The sequence below is a fragment of the Salvelinus namaycush genome, chromosome 2 (assembly GCF_016432855.1).
Source record: "Salvelinus namaycush isolate Seneca chromosome 2, SaNama_1.0, whole genome shotgun sequence".
NCBI classification, from domain to species: Eukaryota; Metazoa; Chordata; class Actinopteri; order Salmoniformes; family Salmonidae; genus Salvelinus; species Salvelinus namaycush.
This window is the reverse complement of record NC_052308.1, coordinates 35,080,164-35,093,820: the sequence shown is the minus strand read 5'-3', so window position 1 is coordinate 35,093,820 and position 13,657 is coordinate 35,080,164. Positions and strand designations below refer to the sequence as shown.

The following is a 13,657-nucleotide window of genomic DNA, read 5'->3' as shown; positions in this document are numbered from 1 at the left end:
TCCTAAAACTCTCTCATTCTGAAAACGAAAGCATAAATTACACTATTTAATACAAAGATGCCAACAACACAGTATGATAACACAGTATAATAACAAGTACATTTGATTTTCTAATTTCCTAAATAATAACTAGAGACTACCCACAGTGTGATAATGTGGGTTTGCCTAAGGTAAGTACTCAAACACGGCACTAGCGTGTACCTATTCATTGGTATCATTGTTAGAGTATTGGAACATTATGACCCCAGTATACACCGTTGTTGTGCAGCTGCCCGCGCTACCATGCTAGGTTTAGTAATAAAGCAACCAAGTTTATAAAGTTACTCCCTCGCTTCCTCCAATGCATATAAGTGTTCCGTGGGTTATTAGACAGACATGTGAAGTAAGCTGAGGCAACACATAGTTAGTGGAGGCATGCAGGTGGTAATGTTAGCTTGCCAACTTAGATGCTAACGTAGCTAGCTGGCTAACATCAACTAGCTAATGTTAACTTTGTGTGTAATAATTTGTGCTATTGAAACATACACGCAACTATAATGAGCTTTTCATCAAGTATAATCGCAGCATTATTTCGAACACAGGTTACTTACCTCGAGTTGCATTCCAAATTTCCCAGACAGGAACAAAGTTTTTGCATGGAATGTGTGATGACACAGCCGCCAAAGAAGCAATCACACAGCGATCACACAGGGAGAAGATATTTTTTGCCCCTCTCTTTTATAGCTGAATGAGAGATACACACTGCGTCTGCCCACTTTTCGTCAGACCCCCACGTTTTTTTTTTACAGCTCTACACGGTTCACGTGGATGACTATTTTGAGATCAAAGCAATGAATATCACCGAAAAATGATGCCTGCAAGGCTGTCGGAAGGGTGGTGGGGAGGTAGGGAGTGTTCAGGTTTCGGATTCCCTCACCCTTTTTTCAGGGTTTAGATCTTTCAATCACATATTTCTTATAGAAAAACCAAAAAATGGATGTTCTAAGTAAACAACAATGCTAAAACCACACCAGGAGACCACTTTTGAGGTCTGGGAAAAATGTTGACATTTTTAATGTAGTTATTACCCTTGTCACGTTCTGACCTTAGTTCCTTTGTTATGTCTTTATTTTAGTTTGGTCAGGGCGTGAGTTGGGGTGGGCATTCTATGTTGTTTTTCTATGTTTTGTTCTATGATTATATTTCTATGTGTTTGGCCTAGTATGGTTCCCAATCAGAGGCAGGTGTCAGTCGTTGTCTCTGATTGGGAGCCATATTTAGGTAACCTGTTTTTCATTGTGTTTTGTGGGTGATTATTTTCTGTGTAGTGGATGTCACCTTACGGGACTGTTTCGGTTGTTTGTTTGTACTTTTGTTATTTTGTTCAGTGTTCATTTGATTTATTAAATTCTCATTATGGACACTTACCACGCTGCACATTGGTCCGATCCTTGCTACTCCTTCTCAGACGAAGAGGACGAAACCCGTTACAACCCTTTAATTCAAGTTTGCATGCACCTAGCAGTTTTTTGGTTAGCAGTGTTTCCGTAGAGTATACTGGATTGATGCAAATAATCACAATCTCATTCTGTCAAGTAAGCTACTTTGTAGCTAGTTAACATTTAAAACGCCCATACCGGTAGAAATCCACTTTTTTGAGCTGAAAGATAATGGCCAGACCTTAACCATGTTGTTGGCGCCGACAGAGATGGTCGCCTCGCTTCAGGTCCTTAGAAAACTATGCAGTAATTTGTTTTTTTATGTACTATTTCTTACATTGTTAGCCCAGAAAATGTTGTTATTACATACAGCCGGGAAGAACTATTGGATATAAAAGCGATGTCAACTTACCATCATTTCGACCAGGAATACATCTTTCCCAAAGCGGATCCATTGTTCGGACCTCCACCCTGGACATACGATCTTATCCCAGAGGCCGACCCAAAACAACGCGGTCGCCACAGGAGAGGCAGACGGAGCGGCCTACTGCTCAGACTCAGAAGACGAGCACACCATCCACCTTCCTAGCATATTACTCGCCAATGTCCAATCTCTAGATAACAAGGTGTACGAAATTAGGGCACGAGTTGCCTTCCAGAGAGACATCAGAGATTGTAACATTCTCTGTTTCACGGAAACATGGCTCACTCGGGATACGTTGTCAGAGTCGGTACAGCCACCCGGTTTCTTCACGCATCGTGCAAACGGAAACAAACATCTCTCTGGTAAGAAGAAGGGGGTGTAAGCCTTATGATTAACGACTCATGGTGAAATCACAACAACATACAGGAACTCAAGTCCTTTTGTTCACCTGACCTAGAATTCCTTACAATCAAATGCCGACCGCATTATCTTCCAAGAGAATTCTCTTCGATTATAGTCAAAGCCATGTATATCCCCCCCAAGCAGTTACCTCGTCGGCCCTGAAAGAACTTCACTGGACTCCATGCAAACTGGAAACCATACATCCTGAGGCTGCATTTGTTGTAGCTGGGGATTTTAACAAAGCTAACCTAAGATCAATACTCCCTAAATTCTATCAACATATCGAATGCGCGACACGAGCTGTCAGAATTCTGAATCATTGCTACTCGAACTTCCACGATGCACACAAAGCCCTCCCGTGCCCTGGCTTCGACAAATCTGACCATGAATCCATTTTGTTGCTCCCAGCCTATAGACAGAAACTAAAACAGGAAACGCCCGTGAACAGGTCAATACAACGCTGGTCTGACCAATCGGAATCCACGCTTCAAGATTGCTTAGATCACGTGGACTGGGATATGTTCCGGATAGCCTCAGACAACAACATTGATGTATACGCTGACTCGGTGAGTGAGTTTATAAGCAAGTGCATTTGAGAAGTCGTACCTACCCGCTGTGACTATTAAAACCTTCCCTAACCAGAAACTGTGGATTAATGGCAGCATTTGCGCAATACCTGAAAGCGCGAGCCACCACTTTTAATCATGGCAAGGCGATCACGGATTACAAAAAATCAAAACAGCCCCGTTGCGGACATCGACGTCTTGCTCCCAGACAAATTAAACAACTTCTTTGCTCGCTTTGAGAACAATACAGTGCCACTGACACGGCCTGCTACCAAAGCCTGCGGGGGTCTCCTGCTCCGTGGCTGACGTGAGTAAAACATTTAAATGTGTTAACCCTCGCAGTGCTGCCGACCCAGACGGCATCCCTAGCCGCGTCCTCAGAGCATGCGCAGACCAGCTGGCGGGTGTGTTTACGGACATATTCAACCTATTCCTATCCCAGTCTGTTGTCCCCACATGCTTCAAGATGTCCACCATTGTTCCTGTTCCCAAGAAAGCTAAGGTAACTGAAATAAATGACTATCGCCCCGTTGCACTCACTTCTGTCATCATGAAGTGCTTTGAAAGACTAGTCAAGGATCATATCACCTCCACCCTACTGGACACCCTAGACCCACTCCAGTTTGCTTACCGCCCCAATAGATCCACTGACAATGCAATCGCCATCTAACTGCACACTGCCCTATCCCATCTGGATAAGAGGAATACCTATGTAAGAATGCTGTTCATTGACTACAGCTTAGCATTTAACACCATAATACCCTCCAAACTCGTCATTAAGCTCGAGACCCTGGGTCTTGACCCCGCCCTGAGCAACTGGGTCCTGGACTTTCTGACGGCCAGGTAGGAAACAACATCTCCACCCCGCTGATCCTCAACACTGGGTCCCCACAAGGGTGCATCCTCAGCCCTCTCCTGTACTCCCTGTTCACCCATGACTGCGTGGCCATGCACACTTCCAACTCAATCATCAAGTTTGCAGACGACACTACAGTGGTAGGCCTGATTACCACCAACGACAAGATGGCGTATAGGGAGGAGGTGAGGGCCCTCGGAGTGTGGTGTCAGGAAAATAACCTCTCACTCAACTTCAACAAAACTAAGGAGATGATCGTGGACTACAGGAAACAGCAGAGGGAGCCCCCCCCCATCCACATCGACGGGTCAGTAGTGGAGAAGGTGGAAAGTTATGTTCCTCGGCGTACACATCACTGACAAACTGAAATGGTTCAACCACACAGACAGCGTGGTGAAGAAGGCGCAACAGCGCCTCTTCAACCTCAAGAGGATGAGGAAATTTGCCTTGTCATCTAAAACACTCACAAACTTTTACAGATACAAAATCGAGAGCATCCTGTCGGGCTGTATCACCGCCTGGTACGGCAATTGCGCCGCCCTAAACTGCAAGGCTCTCCAGAGGGTAGTGCGGTCTGCACATGGCAAACTACCTGCCCTCCAGGACACCTACAGCACCCAAAGTCACAGGAAGGCCAAAAAGATAATCTAGGACAACAACCACCCGAGCCACTGCCTGTTCACCCCACTATCATCCAGAAGGCGAGGTCAGTACAGGTGCATCAAAGCTGGGACTGAGAGACTGAAAAATAGCTTCTATCTCAAGGCCATCAGACTGTTAAACAGCCATCAATAACATAGAGAGGCTGCTGCCAACATACAGACTAAAATCTCTGGCCACTTAAATAAATTGAATTAATAAAGGTTTCACTAGTCACTTTAAATAACACCACTTTAATAATGCTTACATATCCTACATTACTCATCTCATATGTATATAATGTATTCTATACCATCTACTGCATCTTGCCTATGTCGCACGCCATCGCTCATCCATATATTTATATGTACATATTCTATTCATCCCTTTACATTTGTGTGTATAAGGTAGTTGTTGTGAATTTGTTAGATTACTTGTTAGAGTTCGGAACTAGAAGCACAAGCATTTCGCTACACTCGCATGAACATCTGCATGTGACCAATAAACATTTATTTGATTTGTTGCACAACGATTTAGTCAAAGTATGATATATTTGGGCTTGAAGTGACAAATCTGAACTGCCCACTTTGTTTTGTATTTTCCTATGATTTGACATAGAAATTATTTTCAGCCTACGTTTCGTTTTATTTGAATGTTACTACCCACCAGCATGACATTGTTGAGTTACTACTCTTCGCAACTGAGATGAGTCAAACAGCCCCGTGTCCACGGATCAAATTAAAATAGGGTGAGCAAACTTATGTTTTTGCACTTCACACTTATATACAAATATATATATTTTTTTCCCAGGGTGACAGTCACAGTAAGCACACGCATACAACAAATGAAGTAACAGTACACCCATCATAATTACTTTTCATCAAAAGTAAACAATCGTCAGTTTTATAACTGAAAATTGACAATTATGGATGAGTCAGTCATATTTCACTATTACTTTTACACAAATAATTGTCAATTTTCAGTTATAAAACTGACGATTGTTTGTTTTTGATTAAAAGTATTTATGATGGGTTCGCGCCCAGGCTCTGTCGCAGCCGGCCGCGACCGGGAGGTCCGTGGGGCGACGCACAATTGGCCTAGCGTCGTCCGGGTTAGGGAGGGTTTGGCCGGTAGGGATATCCTTGTCTCATCGTGCACCAGCGACTCCTGTGGCGGGTCGGGCGCAGTGCACGCTAGCCAAGGTTGCCAGGTGCACGGTGTTTCCTCCGACACATTGGTGCGGCTGGCTTCCGGGTTGGATGCGCGCTGTGTTAAGAAGCAGTGCGGCTTGGTTGGGTTGTGCTTCGGAGGACGCATGGCTTTCGACCTTCGTCTCTCCCGAGCCCGTACGGGAGTTATAGCGATGAGACAAGATAGTAATTACTAACACAATTGGATACTACGAAATTGGGGAGAAAAAGAGGAAAAAAAAAAAAAAAAAAAAACTATTTATGATGGGTTTACTGTTACTTAATTCGTTGTATACGTGTGCTTACTGTGACTGTCACCCTGATATTGGCTAATGGCTACTAGGTAGCTACTTCCCATGCCATTACCGGACAGTAGTATTTGTCAAGCGGGAGCGAAGGGCACTGTGTCCCGGTGTTGCCGTTCATGCCCTCCCCATTGAGTAGTAGACTGTATGTAGGCTATGTATCATCTAGATGGTTATCAAAATTAGTTATTTCTGGTGTAGGCTGCTATCCTATTTGGAGAAATAAAAAATGGAAGATGCCAAACTTTGGAAAAAACAATAGATGGAGAAGTCAAAGATTGTCCAGTGGTTTCCATCTGTGGCAAAGTTTTCCCTAAATAATTTATTATGATAAATCCATCTACAGAACCAGCAATAGAGCCATCTGGTTAATCTTTTGAATACGGTGTAGTAAAACCCAGCAACAACAACAGATAACATTAGCTAGCTAAATAAGATTAGCAGGATAGCTAGCTAGATAAGGTTAGCATGTTAGCTAGATACTCTGACAGCTGTCAGTGGCCTTGTTGTTGATGTTTATCAACTCCACATGGAAATTACCACACCCAATTCGTGAATATGTATATGTAGCCTTCATCATTCTTCGGAGGTGGAACCTAAAAGTGCATTCCCTCTTTAGGACTAGAAATTGCTTCGAAATAATGGGGGCAACTTCCTCTGGGGGGGTCCTTTAATTGAGAAGGTTTTTGGGAAAGCTTTTCCATCTACCATCACTATATTTTTTCCTGTTCCATATTATTTTGCCAAATTAATAGAAGGGAAACACCAACATTGTCATAGCAACCTACAGTAAATGTGCTGATTATGTGCAGGCACTGTCGCAATAGAAAAATAAATAAATTATATGAACCCCATTGATACTCACAGTTAGTTTACTATTTGCAACTGATGCACCTAATAGACAAAGAGAAAAAATATACATCAATAACAACATACAATTTTGACTGGTCATGCTGAAAAACCTACGAAAATCCAACTCACCTGGTTTGGAAGCCGGTGATAGAGCCGGTAAACCAAATCTGACAAACATCAGATTAATTCAATTAATATTCACTCACAGCCAACATCTTTTTAACATCCATTTTACTATCCTTTCGACAGCCCAATATGAGTTGACCCTGGAGTAGATTATTGCCACATAAAATATGTATATTAAATATTCTTTTTACATAACTACCTGACATGGTTCACTGAGTAATGATCAAAACTTGATTGTCAACCACAATATTTCATACATTTGAGGATATCAAGGGGTCATAAAAGTGTGAAACATTGCTGTTGCCTACATGCAAGATTAACAGTACATGACTGCTTTTACTTCAATTCGAACTTGAGTTATTACTATGCTATAAGCTGTCTCCTGACAGCACCACTGAATAATTTTCAACTTTGAAACCACCCAAGTCCCATCTTGGCAGTGATTGGCCCCTCAGGGCCATGACTCATTATACCCTGAGGGTATAATACACACTTCCCAGCCAGAGTGTCACTCTTGCTTTATTCAGCCACCACTGTTTATCAAAGCCACCATTTATCACCTGTAAATTCATCTTTTCTTATTTTGTGTCTAAACTTCTCAATTTCGGACGGCCTACGCATTCGACCGAGCAGCGAAGAAGATATTTTAGATTTGATTTAGATTCCTTCGGCGTTGGTCCGTTTAGCAGCCTGAGTCAGCTAGCTTGCTACCCACTCTTTGCTAATGGTCCATCTAGCTATATAGCTAGCTAACGTGTCCGCTTGAGGAGACCAAGGATTCTGAGGTAATTATTTTATAAATCGCTTTCCCAATCACACTCAAACAGTGTTCGTGAGCTTTGAGTGTGGGTACCAGACGGATTCATTCAGGTTTATCTGTTTTTAAAATATTTTTCTCCTCAGGCTGAGATAATGTGCAATACGCTCCAATACTTGACAGAGCCTCCACCTCAGCCCTTCCCCAAACTGCTGCTTCTTTCGAGGACGCAGCGCACCGGGAGCTGAGAGACTTCCATGCGAGCCAGTTGAATGCCTATGGAGATCCTGGCTCAGAGTGAAGGGTGACATAGAGGAGGACAAGGAGGAGATGCCGGCTGCCCGTCCGATCTCTGACAAGGATCCTTACAACAAGGAGCTGATGGAGGTCCTGGGCAGGGCTGTGACTAAGCTATGCCTGTCTTGGCCAAATCCACAACCAGCCCCTGAAACCATGCTGGCAGGGGCTTACTTCCCACCGTCAGTCACCGGCTAGCCAGCCAGCCCCCACAGACCCCGCCCCCTGTTCACGGATGTCAGGAATGAGTTGAGGCAGTCCTGGGAGAAGCCACAGACACACTCTCACATCCAGAGCTTCAACTCATGGTCCAGGATCGACACAGAGCCCGAGCTGGGGAATCTGGCCATGCCCCCGCACGAAGAAGCCTTAGCCTCACACCTCTCAACAGCCTCCGGGGCAGAGAAGCCGCAGCTGTCATCCAGAGCATGCCGTATTACCGCTTACCTGGCAGAGAAGTCTTACAAGGTAGCCGCCCAGTCAGCAGCCATGCTGAACATCCTGGTCCTCCTCCAGGCCTACCAGGCCTAGGTCCTCCTGGACATGGAAGGGCAGGCTACTCCAGAGATGTACGTCGAGCTCAGGAAGGCACACTACACATGAGGTGTGCTGCCTAAGATGTGGGCAGAATCATGGGATTCTCGGTCGTGACACACCGCCACTTGTGACTCAACCTCACCCAAATGTCAGAAACATAAAGAATGCTGCAGAACGGGCACTGACCAAGAACAGACGGAGAACACACATTACACCGATTTTAAGGTCTCTGCACTGGCTGACTGTGGGTTTTAGAATAAATGTTAAGATTCTTCTATTGCCACCTTTCCAACAAGTCAGTTCATCAGATTTCTGCCCTGGTCAACTGTAAGTGCTGTTATTATGAAATAGAAACGTCTAGGAGCAACAACAGCTCAGCCGCGAAGTGGTAGGCCATACAAGCTCACAGATAGGGACCTCCGAGTGCTGAATCGTGCAGCGCGCAAAAATCGTCTGTCCTTGGTTGCAACACTCACTACCGAGTTCCAAACTGCCTCTGGAAACAAAGCTTGCCGGCATTGGACTCTGGAGCAGTTGAAACGCATACTCTGGAGTGATGAATCACGCTTCACCATCTGGCAGTCCGACAGACCAATCTGAGTTTGGTGGATGGCAGGAGAACGCTACCAACCCGAATGCATAGCACCAACTGTAAAGTTTGGTGGAGGAGGAATAATGGTCTGGGGCTGTTTTTCATGGTTCGGGCTAGGCCCCTTGATTCTAGACATTCTAGACGATTCTGTGCTTCCAACTTTGTGGCAACAGTTTGGGGAAGGCCCTTCCCTATTTTAGCAAGACAATGCTCTCGTGCACAAAGCGAGGTCCAACATATGATCCATTATAATGTGTAATTCAGTCCAGGGGCTCACCTGGCAGCGCGGGCCTCTTTCTTACTAGCAGCAGTAGCAGGCAGGTTGAAACGCTCTGCCCTCTTCTGCAGCCTCTGTGGACACAAATAGATACAAGTTAAATATTCATACTACTAGCGAACTTGTAACATTGTATAAAATATTCTGGGCCCTACGAGTTTCCCGTGCACAGACACAGCTGTAGGCTAATTGCGCAAGGGATAAGAAGCAGTGCTCGACTTGGGCAGGAGCTCACCGAAGCTGAGTACCGGAACCTCAAACCTGTTCCTTAAAGAATATTAGCTCAAAAGTATTGTGGAGCTCCTGCACCTAAATAGTCACTGCCCCCAAAATGAGTACCGGAACCTATTTCAGTCCAAGTCAAGCACTGTTAAGAAGTAATCAGGTAGGCCAATTATGACGTTTCCACTGGATCAGAGCATGACATTTTTCCCTTTCACGCTGAGTGATTATCGAAAGGGAGAGAGATAGGAAGATTTTTTAAATACATTGAGGAACTATTGTAATTCTCAATGGATGTAAAACCAGACTGTTTGCTTGCTGTATGTGGTGAAGAAAACATTACTTTGAGAAGCTCCACAGGTCATTAGTAGTGGTGCGTTAAGCCAATCAGAAATACTAATCAGACCCCCCAAATGGGCACATTTATATGCCTACATTTGAGCGCAGGCCAGGTGGCCTATAGGCATACTTCCATGCGTGCGCATCCTTACTCAACATTTACAGGAGCGCTCAAAACAAAAAACAATGACTAAATTGACAAAACTTGTTTCTCACAAGTGTAGCATAGGTTGTGCACTCTGCAAACAATGTGACAGGAGTAACCAAAGTAACAAACATTGTAGATTAGAAATGGTAGGAATTAACGGTAAATGTATTACTGGTAATATATGTAATAAGGAATTGATATACACTAACAATTAACACACAAACAATTCACACAATGAAGTTAAGAAACAATGAATGTGCACAAATTGGCAGGAGAGAGCGTATTCTGAAGAGAGAAGTGCATTGTGCATCTGGGCGCATGATCAATCCGACGTCTGCATTGGCAATGCAGCATTTACGGTGATACGGCCTCAGCAGAAGTCAGGCCATTCCTACTTCCTGCGCTTCGCAGAGCATTGCAGAGGTGTTGTGAGTTTGTGTTTCCTACATGATGTACCGCCCCCACCTACCATCAACCAATCATGTCAATGCGGCGCTATACAGTGCCCTCTGCATTGTTACAATATTTGGGAGGCCCTTTGGCAACATCATGCCTCTGAAAGCTCCACAATTGCGTCACGCCCTCCATATGGACCCACCGACCACATTTTTCAATCAAGCATAAATTGGCATTTCGTCTAGGCCTCCGCAATGGATTAGTTCACTAAGACGGGCGCAAATATAAACATATGTATATACAGTACCAGTCAGTCAAAAGTTTGGACACACCTAGTCATTCAAGGTTCTTCTTTATTTTTACTATTTTCTACATTGTAGAATAATAGTGAAGACATCAAAACGACGAAATAACACATATGGAATCATATAGTAACCAAAAAAAGTGTTAAACAAATCAAAATATATTTGATATTTGATATTCTTCAAAGTAGCCACCCTTTGCCTTGATGACAGCTTTGCACACTCTTGGCATTCTCTCAACCAGCTTCATGAGGTAGTCACCTGGAATTCATTTCAATTAACAGGTGTGCCTTGTTAAAAGTTAATTGTGGAATTTATTTCCTTCTTAATGCGTTTGAGCCAATCAGTTGTGTTATGACAAAGTAGGGGTGGTATACAGAAGATGGCCCTATTTGGTAAAAGACCAAGTCCACATTATGGCAAGAACAGCTCAAATAAGCAAAGAGAAACGACAGTCCATCATTACTTTAAGACATGAAGTTCAGTCAATGCGGAACATTTCAAGAACTTTGAAAGTTTCAAGTGCAGTCGTAAAAACCATTAAACCCTATGATGAAACTGGCTGTCATGAGGACAGCCACAGAAAAGGAATAGTGCTGTTGCAGTGACCGTATTACCGCCACACCTGCGGTCACGAGTCATGAAGGCAGTCAAATTCCACATTACCTTTTAGTCACGGTAATTAGACTTTTCCAAGCTCTGATGCTGCTGGTTATTAGTAACCTACCAAACTTGCTTACTGCCTGGTACTCAGCACTCCATTGTCCCTCTAATCACTCTGGCATCAATGCAAATGTATTCGAAAATCGAATCAAACACTTCATGAGAGCCCATGAGCTCATGTTGCGCAACATTTCAATAGGCTAGGCAATTGCGTAAGGAAACAGAGTGATGGCCGCTAATAAAAATTGGAGGATCCCATCAGCTTTCTATAGGCTACGCCTACTATATTTATTTCTCAACTTTCCTAATATTAAGCACATTGCTAATATTTACAACAGGAGTACAGCCTACCTGGCTGGCATGAAAATAAACCATGGGGAAAAGCGTCCTCCATTCGCTATTTAAGTGTATTTTTTCCGTTGCCCCCGTTGTTTCGATGCAGGTTGATGAAAACCTGCTCCAGAATGCTAAGGACCTCAGACAGGCGCAAAGGTTCACCTTCCAACAGGACAACAACCCTAAGCACACAGCCAAGACAACACAGGAGTGGCTTCGGTACAAGTCTCTGAATGTCCTTGAGTGGCCCAGCCAGAGGCCGGACTTGAACCCGATCGAACATCTATGGAGAGACCTGAAAAAAAGCTGTGCAGCAAGGCTCCCCATCCAACCTGACAGAGCTTGAGAGGATCTGCAGAGAATGGCAGAAACTCCCCAAATACAGGTGTGCCAAGCTTGTAGCGTCATACCAAAGAACACTCGAGGCTGTAATCCCTGCCGAAGATGCATCAACAAAGTACTGAGTAAAAGGTCTGAACACTTATGTAAATGTTATATTTCAGTTGATTGCAAACATTTCTAAAAAACTGTTTTTGCTTTGTCATTATGGGGTTGTGTGTGTAGATTGTTTTTTCCCTCATCAATTTACTCCATTTAAAATAAGGCTGTAACATAACAAAATAGTGATGAGGTCTGAATACTTTCTGAATACGCTGTACAGATAACAGACTATACATTACCATTTAAGTTGACATTCGACTGTGGGTGGACCGGTGGCCATCATTGTGGTAGTAATTAGAAGTAAAAATGTGTACTCAATTAAAATGTTAATGATGTACGAACTAAATTGCAGTAGGGCTGTTGCGGTGACCATATTACCACCACACCTGCGGTCATGAGTTATGACCGCAGTAAAATTCCACATGACATACATTGGTAGTACCCAACTCACTAATGACCATCAGGTCACTAATGGCCTGGTACTAAGGGCTCTATTGTCCCTCTAACCACTCTGACAGTGTAAATTAAATCATAAATCACAAACACATCATCAAAACAGTTCCTTGCTTTTAAAACTCACCTCAGTGTGATTGTACTTTTTCTTCAAATTGATCACTAGGTTGAAACTGAGTGGAAAACATGGTCGTTGTGGATGTTGTTTCAAAGCATAACACAACGAAATGGGCAGTGCATTCTAAGGTGATGATTAATTAAAAACACCCAAAAGGCATATTAGAGCTTATGTATACCCATAGGCCTATACATGAGCTCAAGCCTGAAATAAGTTATACAATACATAGCCTACCGCATATTACGCATGGCAGAAATTATAATTTTTTCCAAACGGATTTAAGATGTCTTTACATAATTGGTCTAGCGTATACTCCAAAATAAAACAAATTCTAGTAATCTTATTTGAGTGTGGACTGTATAATTATGCATATTTGATAGACTGGTTAGCTACCTTATGCTATCCTCCAAACGTTCTATCCATGAGTCTGGGAGAGAACATGTAGGCCTAGGACTAGGCGATGTTGTTAGTGTATTGATTTTACAGGTCGGCTTACAGGGTTAGCCTACAATTATAGTACATTTGTTTTTGAATATATAATGAATCGGCTGACACATTACCTTTAGGTACAGAATATCTCACCACAGTGCATTTCCATCTCCTATCTCCCCTTCATTTCCTTCTCGAGCACACAGAGGGGCTGTCAACAGTTTGGTGAAATATGTTTTGTTGGGAAAACATGTTACTATCGATGTTCCTGAATAGATTTCACTCAATTTCCCAATTAAGCACTGGGTAGCTGCAGGAATAGGTTTGGAGAACCCATGGCATTCAGCGTTTGGGAGGAATATAACGTTGCTGAGCAAGAGGCTGCATCCTCAAACAGTGGATGATGCATGGAGTGAAATAACCGGAGAACGCTACCCAGACTGAAAAAAACTAAGCAGTCTCCATTCGCTATTCGAGTGCATACTGATGACATGTATTTTTTACCCTGCCCCTTTGATAATTGGCCATTTTAAATCTGAATTAATTTGACATTTTAGTAAAGACAAGATTAA

General features: G+C 43.4%; 1 protein-coding gene across 4 annotated transcripts in view; it reads right to left on the bottom strand.

Annotated features, from left to right (window-relative positions):
• Positions 1-13,657, bottom strand: part of LOC120062076 (SAP domain-containing ribonucleoprotein-like) — a 65,252-nt gene that overhangs the window by 43,194 nt on the left and 8,401 nt on the right. For all 4 annotated transcript variants that reach the window (XM_039011885.1, XM_039011900.1, XM_039011893.1 and 1 more), the window contains exons 6-8: positions 9,239-9,312; positions 6,782-6,819; positions 6,666-6,694 (exon numbers count right to left, since the gene is read on the bottom strand). In XM_039011885.1, the coding sequence (XP_038867813.1) occupies positions 6,666-6,694; positions 6,782-6,819; positions 9,239-9,312 (141 nt within the window). The remainder of the gene's footprint in view (positions 1-6,665; positions 6,695-6,781; positions 6,820-9,238; positions 9,313-13,657) is intronic.